At 35.9% G+C, this 17,866-nt stretch overlaps 1 protein-coding gene across 2 annotated transcripts in view; it reads right to left on the bottom strand.

The window, feature by feature from the left end:
* MAP3K1 (mitogen-activated protein kinase kinase kinase 1) overlaps positions 1 to 17,866 on the bottom strand; it is a 77,447-nt gene that overhangs the window by 25,917 nt on the left and 33,664 nt on the right. For both annotated transcript variants that reach the window (XM_081231528.1, XM_081231529.1), the window contains exons 2-6: positions 10,790 to 10,940; positions 9,941 to 10,141; positions 6,031 to 6,231; positions 5,489 to 5,605; positions 4,957 to 5,105 (exon numbers count right to left, since the gene is read on the bottom strand). In XM_081231528.1, the coding sequence (XP_081087654.1) occupies positions 4,957 to 5,105; positions 5,489 to 5,605; positions 6,031 to 6,231; positions 9,941 to 10,141; positions 10,790 to 10,940 (819 nt within the window). The remainder of the gene's footprint in view (positions 1 to 4,956; positions 5,106 to 5,488; positions 5,606 to 6,030; positions 6,232 to 9,940; positions 10,142 to 10,789; positions 10,941 to 17,866) is intronic.

The following is a 17,866-nucleotide window of genomic DNA, read 5'->3' as shown; positions in this document are numbered from 1 at the left end:
GAGAGATATGTATCCCCAAAATTCTGTTATTGTACCTTTTGAATAAACACACTGCTATAAGATTTGACTATGTACAAACATACTACATGCCAACAGTTTCAAGATTTCAAGTATTAGAAGGACTGTAGAGCTTATCTATTCCACATCCTTAAGTATGAAGACCCATCTCAGACAATTTTGGTGCGTGTGTAGTCCAACTTTCCTAGAAACAAGTATGTCACATTTTTAATGCACACAACCTTTCAACTAGACTTCTAGGAAATAAAGAGATGTAATAAAGATATATGTGTGAGAATGTTCACTGCAGAACTATTTAGCATAAGGAAAAAAATCAACCAAAGGAACATCAAAAGAAGGGTAAGAAAATGGTACACCCAGACACTATGAAGCCTTTGAAAAGGATCAGAGATCCATAATATACCATATGGTGAAAAAAAGCAGATAACATGACAGAATTCAAACTTGTATAGAATGGTTCCATTTATGGCAAAATTGTAACTTTATTATGTGTATCTGAATTATATTGTATATATTTGACTATTCCTATTATATACAAAGTAAATATAAAATCAGTAAGAAAAATATTAACAACTCAACAGTGAAACAAGCAAAGAAGATTAAAAGGCAGTTGAAATTAAAAAGACCAATAGCCAATAAATGTGAAAAGAGAAGTACAAAATACATGTTAAATTAATAAAGCTCTATCTTATTTTATTTGTCTTTGTGGGGGGAATGGGATAATCTGACTGACAAAAATTAAGTAGGTTGATAATGGCATAGGAAAACAGGCTCTCATATACACTACTGGTGGGAGTAAAAAAAAACCCTGAAATTTTTAGAAAGGAATTTGCTAGTATTTCTTAAAATACTAAATGTATATATCCATGACCTAAAAAAACCTATTTTCTAGAATTCTATCCTTCAGAAAGATTTTATGTAAACAAAAAAATATAAAATTTATTGCATTTAATAGGCCAACAAAAAATTAGGTGTACTAAATGTCCATTCATTATGGCAATGGCAAAATATATTGTCATATCCATACACTCTTATATAGCTGAAGTAGTGTATATTTTTTGTATTGAGGAAAATGTTCTTGATATATAAAGTAAAAATTTTTTTTTAATTTAAAAAGCAAGTTGCAGATCAAAATATATGTCATGACTATAGTGCTTAACAATAGGAAAGATGAGAGAAGTATTGGGGTATGTGTGTGTCTGCATACCCATAGAATGCAGAGAAGAGTTTTATATTCCTTTCTTTATATAATTTTAAAAGATGTATTAAAAACTGTTAACAGTAGTCATTTTGTGTGCAGCCCAGACTGGAGGGGGGGAGGTTTGTTTCTATTTTACAAATTTTTGTTTGAACCTTCATGATGTGATGAATAGCTTTTAAAATCAATAACAATATTTCCATTACAACATAAAGACAAGATTCTGGGGTATTATAAGTAAGCTGCCCAAGATCACAGAACAGTTCGTGGCAAATCTATCATTTGGCTTTAATTTGAGGAGAATATCCCATAACCTACTTATCCCTACAAATTCGTGTTTCTACTAAGCTCAGGCTTTCGCCTCGGCTCAATATTACACTTCTACTATCTTAAGCTATAATTCCTGAAAAACAGGTCTGAGTGACTGACAGCAAATAACAGTTCCCCAAAAAACTTCCCTGAAAGCTGAACAAATATGTCATCAATGTCACGATGTGTGACTCCTGAGCTGAAGCACACTTACTAGTCTCTCTCCCTCCCAGTTATCTATCCTGTCTCTCTATCTCTTTTCATAATTATGGAGCTATGAGGAGGGGGGAAAAGCTATTAAAATATGCATGTATTAATGATAGAAATTAACAAAAACACTGCAGAAATGATTTACACAACAATCTATAATAAAAATACTAATGGCAAAGATGACCCAAGATCAAATAATTTTTCAAATAATTACACCAAAATTAGCTTATTCAAAAGACTTAAATACAGGAAAAATAAAGTTCCACAATTTAGTCAAATTGTAAGTACAACTTATTTCTTAAATGCTTTTCTGACTTAAAAATATTCCATTCTGGGGTATTTTCTGCCTTTTTTCCAAGTACATCTTTTGTAAACATTATTCAGATCATTTATCTATATACATGTACAATTTCATGTTCTTAAGAGATTTATCATAAAAATTCTACTTATTAAACTCTTCAAGTGGTGGCATAATTTTTCATTGATTAGACAGATCCTAACTTCTTAAGAATCCACTTATTGCTGGACATTTGAGTTGTTTCCACATTTTAAGAAACCGTTAGAAACCTCTTTGTGCCCTCTTTTTTGACATTTCAGATTTTCTTTCTAGCAGTTTCTTCAGAAGTAAAATCACTTGAGTAGAGAGCAGGGATTAGCGAACTAAAGGGGGATCAAATTAGTCAAGCTTCTGTAAATAAAGATTTATTGGAACACAGCCACACCAATTCATTCACATATTGTCTACGGCTACTTCAGCTACAAGGGCAGAGCTGAATAGTTGTGACAGAGACCCAATGACCCTCAAAGCCCAAAGTATTTAAAGTACAAAAATGTCACCTGTCATAATACCACCCATTAATAACCATTAATTTTTAATTCATTTCAATATTTATGTACCTATAATACCTTTTATATATAAAAAATGGGTTCATGCATGACAGTATTATAATCTGGATTTTATTTCATGCCACTCAGTATTCTTCAAAAGCATAATTCTAATGGCTGCATGAAATATTCATAATATGGGTATATTTTAACCATTCATTTGCTGGATATTTAAGTTGTTCCCAATTTTTCACCATAGTACTGTGAGAAACAGCCATATATGTAAGTCTTGTACATTTCTCAAATTAAAATTTTTTTCTTAAATAAAAAATACATTTACTGGATCAATGACTATAAACGTTTTTAAAAGTCACATTATTTTTTTCCAGAAAGGCTATACCACTACATACCATAAAGCATCTTATAAGAACTGAACTGTCGCATTACAAAGGATCTACTAATTCTGTAAATAAATCTGATATATATATATTTTTTTAAGTGAGCATTTCCTTAGTTATTAGGTTGCCTGAACAGTTTTTATATGTTTGTCAGCACCCTGAAATTCTTCTTTTGTGAAAATTCTCTTCATGTCCTTTGCCCATTTATGTACTGGACCATAGGTTTCTGTTTGCAGCTTTTATTTTGTTGGTAAGGTTTTGTTAATTATTTTTTATACACATATTCAATCTGTCCCAATTCTGTTTTTCATTGTTTCTTATATACCATTTAAAATTAATATACTGCAATAAGATCTCCAGATAAATTTTTTTAATTAATTTTAGTCTTAAAATATTTATTTTAGACATAAAAATTTGTGATTACATGAAACATTAACCTACTTACCTACACAGTATAATCTTAGGAAGATTATAACTTCTTTGGTTTCCCCCCTTGGACACAAAAAATTCAAATGAATCAATAAAACCCCCAAATTATGGCCAGCCCATATTGAAAGGGTACTTTTTTTCATCTTAGAGAGAGAGACTTTCTATTTTAACTTTGGCCACCTGGTTTTAAGCAGTTATTATTTTTTTCCAAAATAAAAAGCTACAGAAATATCAATCAATAAGAGAAAGGCTCTAGAAGTTTGGATAAGGAAGCTTGAGAAGTAAAGCTAATTTTTTCATTTATTTAGAAGAGATAACAGGTAAGAGAAAGAGCTCTGAACTAGAAATCAGGATACTCAGGTTCCAGTTCTGCCTTTGTTCAAATGACCTCTTCTGGCTTTATTTATCACTGAACCATGTAAACTGGAAAATCTCTAATGTCAAAAAAACCTCATAAAACTCTCATTCTAAAATCAACTCATTTAATAAAAAATAATAAAATTCAAACATTTACTTTTTCCATAGATGAAAAAACTTCTCTCTCAACTCTTTACTTCATCTTGCCCTTGTCCTGATATCATCACTTTCTATTCCTCATGAATTTTGAAGTAGTTACAATACTTAAAAGATTGATGGGATGAGAATGAGACTTAAAAGCACTTAGACCAGTGCTTCTCAGGCTGAGGTTCCTGGGAACACATAGTGGGTGCCCTCCTAAGAGAAGCAGCACTCCTTTCTGGAGTAATTTTTAAGAACCTCATTTTTTCATTAAAGCAATAAAGAAATCTTGGAAAAGAAAGAAAACTGACATGACTTTTTATGACAGTACTCTTAATTTTTTCACACCTGTCATATTGGGCTACATCTCAGATCCTTCAGGGTTATGAGTTTATTCTTATCAGCAGCTAAGCGATGGAAAAGTTTGAGAAGCACTGCAGATTTTAATTAACAACTATGATTAACAGCTACTGTATCTCTTAATTACAACTGATTAGTCTCTTTGTTCAGAAGAGCCTGCTTATGTTCTCACATGTAAAAGAGGCTGTAATGAGGACTCCCTGCGAGTATCTATGAGAGAAGTAGGGACGTCATGAAATTTAAACATCCTATATTTGAAAGTGATTCTGGATAACCACTTTGCCTTGTACATAATTTATTTATATCAAAAAATTATAGACATATTTATATAATACCTCAGGTTCATTATCTGCAAAAGTGATAAAACCTACCTAATGAGACCAACATATTAGGTGCTTGGCACAAAGTGATGATTGATAAACAGTAGCCACTTATTTTATACCTGCCACCTGATTTTTCTTGTGAAATGCACATTTATTATATTCTGATATTTAAGGTGCCGTTTTCAACACTGTAGTTTTCAGGACAGAATATCCAAATATATATACTTAGATGACCTTTACTATTTTTTACCCTTGATTTTACCTTGAAAGCCAAGATTCAATAATTAAATCATTTTAGAGCAACTTAACAAGTATATATATATAAATTATCCCTAAAATTAAAAAGTAACACTGGATTAATGCTTTTAATTCCTTAAAAAGTACTAACCTGTTTTCTGAACTAGATGTAGAAGTGCTAGATGATGACAATGTATGAGAATTTGACATGCGTGAAACAAACTTCTGGATGGTGTTACGAGATGGAGCTTTGATCCTTGAGCTACGCCTACTGTGATATTTCTGGAACAAACTCTCAACCTAACATTGAAAAAAGACAGTAACAATGACATTTGTGCCATAATATACATAAGAAGAGTTCTAGAGATTGAATTATTTGCCTTTTATTTTTTCAGTTTTTCACAAAGCCAATTTAAGGGCTTCAAAAATAAGAATACATATAGCTTACTACGGATAGTACTTTTACAGCAGGTCAGTGTTTACTTTTTTTTTAGTCTAGAAGGAAAAACTAATTAGTCAATAGACTGTAAGAGAACTATTTACAAACAGCAAGTAATCCTTACATACCTTCACACCTTTAAAATGACCACTGTCTATTTAAATTTAAAGCTCATGGAAAAATGTGAGGAATATCATAAAAATCTGTAGACAATTTTACTGTAAAGCATTTATTTAAAAATTACCTCAAAATTCTTTAAAGTTTTTCTCCATAACATTGGGTCTGAAGGTTCTAGCTGAAACACTCGGAGCATAACAAATAGTAGATGAATACAAAATGTTCCACGCCCACAGCTGCAGTTCTAAAGAGTTAAAAAAAACAAACAAACCTATAGTTTAATAAATCTGTGTCCTATTAGAACTCCTAAGTTGATCACTTTTAAATATTTCCAAGTTTATTATACTAAACTTTCTATAATTTTCTTCATTATCCTTATATAATAAGATATATAAGGATACGCAAGAAAAGCCTACAGCTATCTCCATGAATTAATCTCTTATTTTTGGTTTATTAAAAAGACCAAATTTGTATTCTGAAGTATATTAAATCATAGTAAAACCCTTCATAAACACATTAAATAAAAGTGTTTATTAGTTCCCAAAATATAATTTGAATTCTCTTTAGTTTACTAAAGAGAATTACACAACTGATCTAAATTTAAGAATGTTACAGTGCATAGAGTTAGTACCAGATCCTAATAAAATGTAAAATGGTGACAATTCCTACCTGAGGCCCAATAAACACCCGATATTTATTGTCTGGGCTGTCTCCTCCAATCAGGAAGGAGTTGGGCCCTATTTGCTGCAGTAAGTACAGCCTGGCCCGCATCACTTTGTTTACACGGCGGTTTGTTTCCTCAGGGCTGTATGGTGAGAAGCCATCTGGTGAAGGGGCTCTTCGAGGTGGTGTGATTCTCCCGCTCTGAAACTTCACAACATTTAAAAATTAGGGGACTTCCCTGGTGGCACAGTGGTTAAGAATCCACCTGCCAATGCAGGGGACATGGGTTCGAGCCCTGGTCCGGGAAGATCCCACATGCCCCAGAGCAGCTAAGCCCATGCACCACAACTACTGAGCCTAAGCTCTAGAGCTCACGAGCCACAACTGCTGAGCCCACGTGCCACAACTACTGAAGCCCGCGCACCTAGAGCCTGTGCTCCGCAACAAGAGAAGCCACCGCAACGAGAAACCTGCGCACCGCAAAGAAGAGTAACCCCCGCTGGCTGCAACTAGAGAAAACCCAAACACAGCAACAAAGACCCAATACAGCCAAAAAGAAAATAAAATAAATTTTTTTAAAAATTAAGAAATGCTTTAAAAAAATAAAAATTAGGTTAATTGCTCACTTCTCCATTAGAAAAAAGTTACCTAAAAAAGGCCATAGCCGACACCATTTTCATATTCTGAAAAAATGCCTCATATATAATATGATGGGACAAAATGTATTTTGCAAATGCATTTGTCTGACATACTCGTTATGAGTAAACTTCTAAAGTCTGTCATCCCTGTAACTAAAAATAAATCTTTGGCCGAGAGAGACAACCATGTGGTAATTTTACAAATTACTATATAAGTATTTGACTTCTTTGAAAAGTATTACATAAATCAAAATAAAAAGCACAGAAAATTCGCCTTATAAGCAGGTAAAATGATTTGTTTCTAGTGATAAAAATTAAGCATCCAATTTCCTGGCTTCCACTTATGGGATTACTAAATGCTCTTTTGTGACTGGTAATTTACAAACAGCTACATGGAATTCCCCCCATGGTACACTCTGTAGAGAACTAGTGGCAAGTGACTCTTCCCAGATTAAGACATCTCACTGGAGGCTGATAAAAACTCTCCTGTGGTGAGGGTGATATATGTTGCTCTCACTCCACTTCACTGATTCCCCTGGAACTTGGTCTTTCCATCAGTGCCCAGTGGAAATTCTAGTTCTTTTGGATGCCTAACTAAATAGTTAAAAGGTAATAAAAGTTGGCGAGAAAATGAAGCAATTGGAAGCCTCATACAGTGCTGGTGGGAATGTAAAATGGTGGAGCTGCTTTGTGAAACATATGATCCAGCAATCCCACTCCTAGGTATATACCCAAGAAAAATGAAAAGGTATGTCCACACAAAAATGTGTACAGAAATGTTCACAGTAGCATTATTCATAATAGCCAGAAGTGGAAACAAAATGCCCATCAACTGATAAGTGAATAAACAAAATATGTATATCCATACAATAGAATATTATTCTACAGTTAAAAATGAATGGAGTTATACCATGGATGAACCTTGAAAACATGATGCTAAGTGCAAAAAAACAGTCACAAAAGACCATACATATTATATGATTCCATTTATATAAAATGTCCAGAATAGGCAAATTATATATAGTCAGAAAGTAGATTAGTGGTTGCCTAGGGCTGGGGAGAGACTGCTAATTAGCCTGGGGTTTCTTGTTGGGGTGGTGAAAGTGTTTTAAAATTTATTGCAGTGATGGCTACAACTACGTGAATACACCAAAACTCAATGAACGGTACAATTTAAACAGGTGAATTGTATATTATATGAATTATATCTTAATAAAACCATTATTTTTAATAGGCAATTACTTAAAAGTAAAACAAAAACAAGTACATATGCATCTGCTATTGGACTTGCTAAGTATTCAGACTATGGATATGCTCAAAGATGTGCAAAATGATGTATGCATAAAAAATATTTTTGCAGCATTGTTTTTAGTAATGGAGTTAAGAAGGAATATAAATGTCCATTAGGATGTAGTTCACCAAATAAGCCATGATTTATCCAGATAATGAAATGTTAGGTAGCTGTTATAAAGAATGAGGAAGTAACTTTGTCTAGCACATATCCCAAAATAGGGGTAGGGGGAGGGGAGACACAATTCTGTATTTACTTGTGGTAGACTTTTACTTTGATGGCCCCCACGAACCACACCTCCCAGTATTTACACTCTTCTGTAGTCCTCTACCACGTTGATTCTTGATTTGGGCATGTAACTGGCTTTGGGCAATAAGGCATTAGTAAACATGATGCAAGTAGTGGCTTGATAAGAGCTTCCACGCTGAGATTTGCCCTCTTGAATCACTTTTTTTTTTTTGGACTTAGAAATTTATTGTCTCATAGTTCCAGAGGCTTGAAGTCCAAGATCAAGGTGCTGGCAGGGTTGGTTCCTTCTGAGGGCTGTGAGAGAGAATCTGTTCCTTGTGCTTTCCTAGCTTGAAACACTTGTTGCAACCCAATTTCCACACTGTAAGAAAGAGATGCCAACAGCCCCCAACTGTTTGAGGTGAAGCACCAGATATGTGAGTGAAGAAGCAGTCTTGGATATTCCAGCTTCTGCAGATGCCATGGGGAGCAGACATAAGCCACTCCTGCTGAGCCCTGCCCAATTTGTAGATTCATGAGCTAATAAATGATCCTGTTTTGAGAAGCTAATTTAAAGGTGTGTCCACATAAAGCCAATAAATACTATTGAGAATTTGGGGCTTTACTGTAAAAAGTTTTTACTTAAAATTGACTTTCTGAAGTATTTATATGCTTTAACCACCTCAGATGTGAGGAAAACCAAATCTCCCCTTGTGGTCACTATATCTCAGTCATTTTGCCATTCACTCATTTGTTCAAGGTTAGAATGTTTAACTTGCTTTCTGCCAGTGGAAGTCTGTCTGTCTCTCTCAGAGGATTAGCACCTATCTTTTTGTAAGTCTCTTTGATGTCTGGCTCAATACAGAAGACACCTACATTCTCATCTATGCTTCTGCATTCAATCTGCTGTGATACAGTGTTTTGATTAAAGTACATGAAGAAAATCTGGCCTCACACAGATATGCATTTGGAAAATCCTTTTCAAATAATGATGAATATTCTTCTTTGATACTACATCAAAGGAGTGGTTTCCGTAAAGGAGGCTGTAATGTGGAATCTGAAACCACATAAACAAATTTTTCCTACTGTTACATTAAAATCTAGATGGTTTATTTTATATACTTGGAATGGATCATTTACTAAAGAATGATTTTGTTTCATCATTCACTGGTCATATGGAAAATTCTGGTTCACTAAGTTATGCAGATCTTCTAAAAGTTTATACATTTCATTGTGCAATATACAAAAAAAAATCACATTTGATAATATCACTGGCCTATAGAAAAGTCTAAGTATTGGGAAGCTTTCAAGCTTACAGTGGTGGATATGAGTTTTCCAAAACTCTTAATTTTTGCTTGAAATCTCAAATTTTACCACTAGTGAAGAAACATATCAGTTGTTTTCCTTGAAGTGAGTCTTACTTAATTTTTCTTAAGGGAAATGTTTACCAAATACCCAAGTGAAGAATACAGTTTCTACTGTCATAGTTTTAATTCAGGCAAATTCACCAGCAGTTTTACCCACCACTGTAAATGTCAATGCAGTAAAAGAGGCAAATAACATCTCAGTTTTATTACAAAATTAGTTTTGACCTAATGGATCCACAGGAAGCATCTCAGGGCAGGTTCCCCCAAGCAAGGGTCTGTGGGCCATACTTTGGGAATTGTTGCTCTAATAGACGGCTAGCCCATCTTTTCCGTGTTATAAATAAGTTTAAAGATTGTAGAAACTTAACATATTTGCTAAAACATTAACTTACAGGCACCGGGGAAACTTTTTTTCTCCTTACTCCTGGAGATTCAGATTTCACTGTGCGGCCTGATGGGGAGCTGCCAGGGGAAGGACTGCGTCGGCCTTTGGGAGCTGAGGAAGCAGCGCTTGCCTGGCCCTCTCCTTGAGACTCAGCTGCCAAGGTATTAATTTCAGATCCATCTCCTTTAATAGGGATTGGTTTTACCACCTAAATTAAAATGCCAATATTTTTATTAGTTAAAAAATAAAAAAATAAGTAAATTTGAACATCAGACTAAGGCATGAGCTCAGTGAGTGTTTTATTATGCAGTATTATACAAACACAACAGACAATATATCAGCTTCCTTTATTATTACTTTAAGCCATAAATGAAGACTATTTTTTACCCATATAGATTTTAGTCATTTAGGCTTTATCAACTAAATGTTGATAATACATAATACATTTTAAAATGTTGTCATACATAATTTTAGAAGATTTGGAATTAAGATCCTTAGATCCTACCTTAGAGATAAAACATCAAAATAAAATTGGAAAAATTGCTTTTCTTTTTTAAGTACAATGTAAATCTCTAATTAAAGGATTTTAGATACTGACATTAGAGGGCAGTGTTGCTTTAAGCATTACCTCTCCCACTCAACCAAAGGGACTAGTTCTTAGAACAGTTTAAGTTGCTTAATGAGAATAGTTTTAGCTATGGTTTGTTCAAGTGTCTAGAAAATATCAAGGCAAATAAAACCACTGCATTTAAAATGAAGAAGGAAAAAAAAGCTTACAAGAGGATCTATTTATGCTTAATTTTTCATTTCCTCTTATGCTTTCTTCCTTATTAGCAGGTAACCCACAGTCACTCACCACAGGGCCTCTCCTGTTTCTCCTTTCCAGCCATTCGTGCTTCCAGGCTGGCATACAGGTTGCCTTCAGTTTCTCCCTGATCATTCGTTCTTCTGGGCGATCGTCCATCTTGTGCAACCCCTTGAGAGTTTCTTTATTCTCCATCTCACGCCTAAAATGGAAGGAGAATGAGATTTATATATGAAAAAAAATTTCCAAGAACAATATGGTTCTATTTCATACTTTCAATGGACATGTAACTAAAAAGATAACTGCTAAAACCCCCAAATGATTTAAGCAAGACATGAAAATATCATTGTGAATCACATTATACTGTTGAAATTATAACATGGATAGTGTTGAATGTTGCCTGATAACATGAGTTTAATAATATTAGCCTTTAAAAAGAAAGGTTCTGGGCTTCCCTGGTGGCGCAGTGGTTAAGAATCCACCTGCCAATGCAGGGGACACGGGTTCGAGCCCTGGTCCAGGAACATCCCACATGCCGCAGAGCAACTAATCCCATGTGCCACAACTACTGAGCCTGCACTCTAGAGCCCGCGAACCACAACTACTGAGCCTGCATGCTACAACTACTGAAGCCCATGCGCCTAGAGCCCGTGCTCTGAAACAAGCACCACAATGAGAAGCCCACACACCACAACGAAGAGTAGCCCCCGCTCACCACAACGAGAGAAAGCCTGCACACAGCAATGAAGACCCGACACAACCATAAATAAATAAATTTATTTTAAAAAAAAGAAAGGTTCTATTTAGAAGGTGCAGGCTTACTAGTAATATTAATGCAGACCTTTATTTCTAGGTAGTTAATAAAAAGCATCCTAAGACATTAAGCACTGCATTAACAAATACATTCATGAAAACTGCACTGTTTCTAATTACACCATTCTAACATACTCGAGTATATAACAGACAAATATTTAGAAGAGTATTTCACTACTATTTATCCCAGGAATTCCAACAATTTAAGTCAATATAGATAAAATCTGGTGGATATGCTCATTTGCTGAAATCAGCTAAATATTTAATAAGCTAGGTGAAACCTAACCACATCTTCTGTGATCCCACAATATTTTTTCAACACCTCAATGATTAAATTTGTTTTCTCAGAACATGATATAGTACTTGGGGTACTCCATATATAAATAGTAAAAATGACCTGGTACAAACATTTTGACCTTTACTCCATAATATATTGTGGAGTTACCATAATAAAATAACCTGCAGGTTGGTAACTTTTGAGAACTATTTCTACAAAGCCTAATAGGTAAAACATCCACTAACTTCAAAATACACTCATATCCATACATGGATATATGCAACACAATATATACAGGCATGGGTTTTAAAACTGGTTCATAAGGAAAGAGTTAAAGCAACTGCATTCTGGGAGAAGTAACAATTTTAAAAATACTAAGCTAACTTCAGTAACTATTTTGGAAATTCTGTAAAGCTACAGAATAGTTATTTTTTTACACTGATAGGAAAAGGAAATACTCAAGGAAATACCAGAGATGATAACTGCAAGCTTACCAAAAAGTCAAATTTAAACTCCTCTAGGAATTTTCCAGCTAATCATAATTATAAAGCAGCAGTATTTGCAAAGAACCAGCCAAAAAAAAAAAAAAAAAAACAACTCAAAGAGCAAGACAAAAAAAACCTACTTAAAACTAAATATGCACTAGAAAGGAAATAACAGTTAACTGGTTTTACTTAAGCATCAACACTGTGAGGGGAGTGAAAACCAGTATGTTTAAATACCTCTGTGCCAGAGACTGGCCTAGATATTTTTAGTAATGCAAAGAACACTAACATTTGAAACTTGCAAAGGGGCATTAAGACCATATAGTAAAATATTTCCACCACGGAGGTACAAAAACTGTCACAAAGAAAGGTAATATGGGAGGGAGGGAGGGAAGGAGGGAGGGAAGAAGGAAGGGAGGGAAGGAGGGAGGAAGTTGATTTTATTATTTACTTACAAGTGTTTGGCTGTTTTTCCTTCCCTAAATATATCATGAAGTGTAAATGTTAGGGGTGGGTCAGAGGAAAAGGGAGGGACGAGAGGCTAAGGAAGGGAGGGAGGAAAGGGAAGGGGAAAAGTAAGGGAGAGGGAAAGAAGGCGGGGAGGGGAGAGAGAGAGAAATACTCTCTCAAAACTTCATCCTGCTCAGTCAGTACTTAGGAAGCTCAGATTTATAGGCAATCAAATTCATGGGCTGACCGCATACTACAAATTCACTTACAACTCTGGTTTGAAAAGCACTTTCCCCCCTGTAACAATGTTGCAAGGCATGGCTTAGGTTCCCAGGCTAGTAAGTCCCATTGTAGAACTGCAGTGCATTTTTACACCAGATGGTGCAGCACTCCCTGACAAAGATGCTTATCTTCCCCTGGTCCTAGATGTCTCTCCTCCCCCAAATTTGTTTTATGAGCATCTCTTCTCAATTCTGTATTTTCAGTGTCTTTTCCCTAGTACCCGCTCAAACACACAGAGAACTCTCCTTATCTAAACAAATCTTCCTGGATGATGTGGCTTCCTTAAAGTCAGTATGATTTTCCTCTTTCCTTTCCACTTGTTTTCAAAATACTATCATCTTTCAAACCAATTTCTTATTATAAATAATAGAGGATAAACATACTAGTAGCTCAACTTCTGCACACATCTAAGATTATTTCTTTAGAATAAATGCCCTGAAATGGAATTGCTGGGTCCAAATGTACACAAAATTAAGACTTCAGGTAATACTGACAAATTATTTTCAAGAAAACAGATCTTCCATTCAAAACACCCAGGCCAAGTTGCCAACTTAGTTGGTCTGAACTAGCAACAGCTTCTTCACTTTGAATCTTACTCCAATCCAGGCTTCACAGAGCAGCCAAGGTTACCTCCCCCATTAAAACCCTCTCTAGTGGCTTCCCCCTGGGCTTAGACTAAAATCCAGAATTATGGCCTGTGAGGCCCTGCATCATCCAGTCTTACCTCAACTGAAGTCACCCAGACCGCCCACCCCCTTCTGTTGTTTCTTTCACTGCCTGGCTCCAACATCTTTCCTGCTCGGGTTTTTTGCTCAGGCTGTTTCTTACTTGCCTACTTTTTACCTTGTTCATTTCTACCCACTCTTTGGCTTTTCTTCAACTCCTTACAGACCTTCACAATCTCAAATTAGGAATCTCGAGTTCCACTCTTTCACAGCTCTGTGCTTTTGCTTTAAAGCGCTCATTGCAATTTGCAAACCTATAAACCACCGCAACCCCCAAAATGTAAGCTCCACAAAGGGAGGGAACAGTGAGTGTTTCATCCATGGCTATACAACCAACATCTAACAATGTCTGGCTTACAATAGGTATTAAAACAAATATTAAATGAATGATCATTTACTAACATCTTTGGCAGCTCTAAGGATCTTCCTAGTTTTAAAATTTAATGATTACTCATGTTAATCTTTTTACAGTTCTGTATTTAATTAAGACTCAGTTTGTAACTTAGATCTTATTCAGTAGAACAATTTTTGTTGTTCCTAAATTGATCTGCAAATATAAACCTAAGTGTTTTTTCTAATGTCTTCATAAGTAATAACTATATATCATTAATTCTAAAATGTGTATTTTTTCACATTAAAAAAAAAAATTACTCCGCCTAAGGAAGGCAGCTAGGACCGGACCCTCAGCATGTCCTCCTGGAGCCCCGGCTCTGCCGAGCCTGCCAAGGGGGCCCCTGGTCCCGGGCCCCATTGCGACCTCCTCCACTAAACTTGTATAAACTTTCCTTTCTTAGTTCAACTTTCCCATGCCTGTGCCTCACATTTTAATATCTCTGAAATCTGAATGCCTTTTAGAATCAAATGCTGTTATAATTTAATGGACAGGGTTTTAAAAATTTCTTCATGGTATAGAAAATAATGGTACAATTTATAACCAATGGAATCTTAGATTCAATGAAATATACAGTAAATTCTATTCTACTTGCCAGGAAAAAAAAAAAATCATACCTACTTAGCTTCATTTATCTCTGAAACGAAAACCAAACTGGGAAGAAAAACAAGTTTTTCTTACATACTTACCGTTTTGTTATAACCTTAACATATAGTCTTCACAGATCAGACATAAACAGGGTTTTTATTTTTACCAGCTATGTGTGTATGTCTGCATGTATATAGCAGTGATTAGTCATCTTATCCAATTAATATCATAGCTATAGCAGGAAAGTTGTTTTGTTTTTTTTTAAACACAAACTAATCTAAACAGACAGTTGCAAAATCACTGTGAGATTAGAGGGCCTCTAATCCATTTTGGTTAAACATGAATAAGAGAGTTATTCTTGCCCTGTCTAGTACCTAGAACCATACTTCTTATTTTAACTAAAATAGTAGCTTGTATATTTGACTTTTGAGCAAAACAAACATATATTTTGAGAAACTACTTTGAAGACCTAATAAAATTGTATTCAGATTAACTATGAGAAACTTAACATTGTTACAGATTAAGCTTTATCCTCCTTCCCTATTTATTTAGAAAACATGAGGTTTCTTGCTTTTTTTGGTTTCTAAACATTCCTCAGAATGAATCTGTGATTGACCTAGAGCTTCAAAAAGCCTTTTCCCCCTGAGGTTAGGTTTCTAGTTTAGACTCTTTCTAGACGTACAGAATTTACCTGCTATAAAACGAGATGCTTCAATGGCCCCTTCTCAATGAAGCCACTCAGTCCTGCCTTTATCTGACCCACTGTGGTACCAGCCATTGTTGATTAGACTGCCACTCTTGTAGCTCTCCCCCACCTGTTTTCTAGGAGATGATTTTTCCCTAGTTCTGTTTCTCACACTCTGACTAACCTCACTGGTATCATATACTAGACCCTCTTCCTGGAACCCCTTAAATGCCAGCCATTGCCCTCTTCTCACAGCACTAAAATACTCTCTTCTTAAGCACACCAAGATATTTCACATCTCTCTTGTCTTTGCAGAAGATTTATATCCTGCAAGGAATACGCCTTTTGTCATCTCATATGCCTTCAGTAAAGAATTTCCTACCACCATTCTACAGCAGTTAGCCATTCCCTCCCCGTGTGCTAGTATTAATTATCATACAGCATAAACTCAAGTATTTGTTTAAATATCTGCTTCCCTCACCACACTGGGAGCTCTTCTGGGACAGGCTGCCACATCTTATTCATTCTTCTATCATCAGTGCCAAATGTCCTGGACAGGCCACGAAAGGCACCCTACAAGAAGCCAGAGGGCCTATCCAGCCATAGCCAATTCCTCTTCCCAGGGTGGTGTCTGACACCCGGGGCACCATGCTTTATATATTTGAACCCATCCTGCAGTCCACAGCTGGCTGGTGTAAGAATGTGCCCTGATCCAAACACCCTCTACACTGGATGGTGCTATACATCTTAACCAGACCTTCTCTCTATGGAAGTTTGAGTACAAGATACATGGAGAGTGTTATGGCAGGAAGAATGGCATCAAAATAGAGAAGAAGAGCCAAGTAGTAAATAGGAGCAATGAGCCAGAAATAAGGCAGAAGAGAGAGAAATTAGTCAGAGGGAAGACGTAGTTAGAGACAGGGAGAAGGGAATAAGCAATAAACATAAGAGTTGTACCTGGGTCCCCTGTCCATGATGTCAGCCAGCTGGAGCTACTTTTACACATACCTCCCCAGGTGGTGAATCACCGTGTCCTCCAGAGGCCACATGTATGTGCAGAAACTTCACGGGTCCTTTATTTTGCACTGAAATAAACCCTAACATGTCTCTCTTCCCTGCAACCCCGAAGAGCCGGATGAAAACACGAACTCAGCACATTCCCTGGCACACAAAGGACATTGGATAAACACTGAAAAACAGAATCCTACAAGTTTACTATAATTTCTTTAAGGTATTTCTTAAATGGTTCATCTTTAGCATGAAAATATAATGTTAGTCAACAACTAGTGATCGGAGAAGTAACTGCCAGACTTATGTCATAACAGAAAAAGTGAATGTTATGTGTCAGGCAAGGTGTTAGGTGCTTTACGGGTATTAACTCATTTCATCTTCCCGACAACCCTATCAGGTCTTTACCATCTGAGGTCTGGAGAGGCTGGGTTACAAGCCCAGGGTCACACAGTTTTAAGTGGTAGGAAGAGGCTTCAAACCCCACTCGATCTGACTCTGAAGCCTGTGCTCTTCACTGGTCTAGCAGGTCACTGTCAAATCTGATTTTGTTTTTACAGCGAGTCAGCATCAGTCAGCATCTAAGTTGATATCTACTTGATCAGGATTCAAAGAAGTTTAAACAAGTTTTTTAAATGGTGACTTTCGATAAGAATTAAAGAAGCACATTAATTTTATTCATTAGTAGAGTACGTCACTCTAATAGGAGTAACAAAGACTATAATGATTATATGAAACCTTTCTGGAAATTAATGGGGTTTAACCTTAGTATACATAAAGATTTCCAGAACAGTTTAGATTATGGATAACTTTATTTAGAGAGAATCTCAATTCTCTCAGTGTCCAAGCAATCTCAAAGAATCCTGGAAAATGCTCTGAATTATTTGGGACAGTCACAGTTCAGAGCCACCCAACTGAGGTCTGCTTGGGAAGTTATCTTAGCAGCAGGAATTCACATACTAAAACCCACAAGCTTTGTTACCAAGAAGAGAGAGAGCAGGGAGGAACCATCTCCCAAAACAAAACTAGACCACTCTGGGACCCTTAAAATTTAAGTTGCCAGGCCAAAGGCAAGAGAAGGAATGACTTTGGAAAGGATGACGAGAACGTGGTGAAGCATAAAGGCTAACAGAGGCTAACCATCCCTTACCATCGACAGGGCACTGTGCTAACGGTGGGTCATCTCAGTCAGTTCTCATGAGAATGGGACTCTTAACTATCCCACTGGCAGATAAGAAAAAGAGCAGGGAGGTTATGTGTCCAAGGTGATAAAGTCTGTGAAAAATACTGGATTTAACTCAGATATGAATGATTTCCAGGGCAAAAGCAAACTTAGTATTTACAAGTGCTTAAAATTCATACACCTAGATATGAGGCCAAAAAATCTGTATCTCAGTGGTGGAACAACTCTGTTTTTCCTTAAC

This window comes from Mesoplodon bidens (genome assembly GCF_964165515.1).
Source record: "Mesoplodon bidens genome assembly, chromosome: 4".
NCBI lineage: Eukaryota > Metazoa > Chordata > Mammalia > Artiodactyla > Ziphiidae > Mesoplodon > Mesoplodon bidens.
This window is presented reverse-complemented; position numbering and strand designations above follow the sequence as displayed.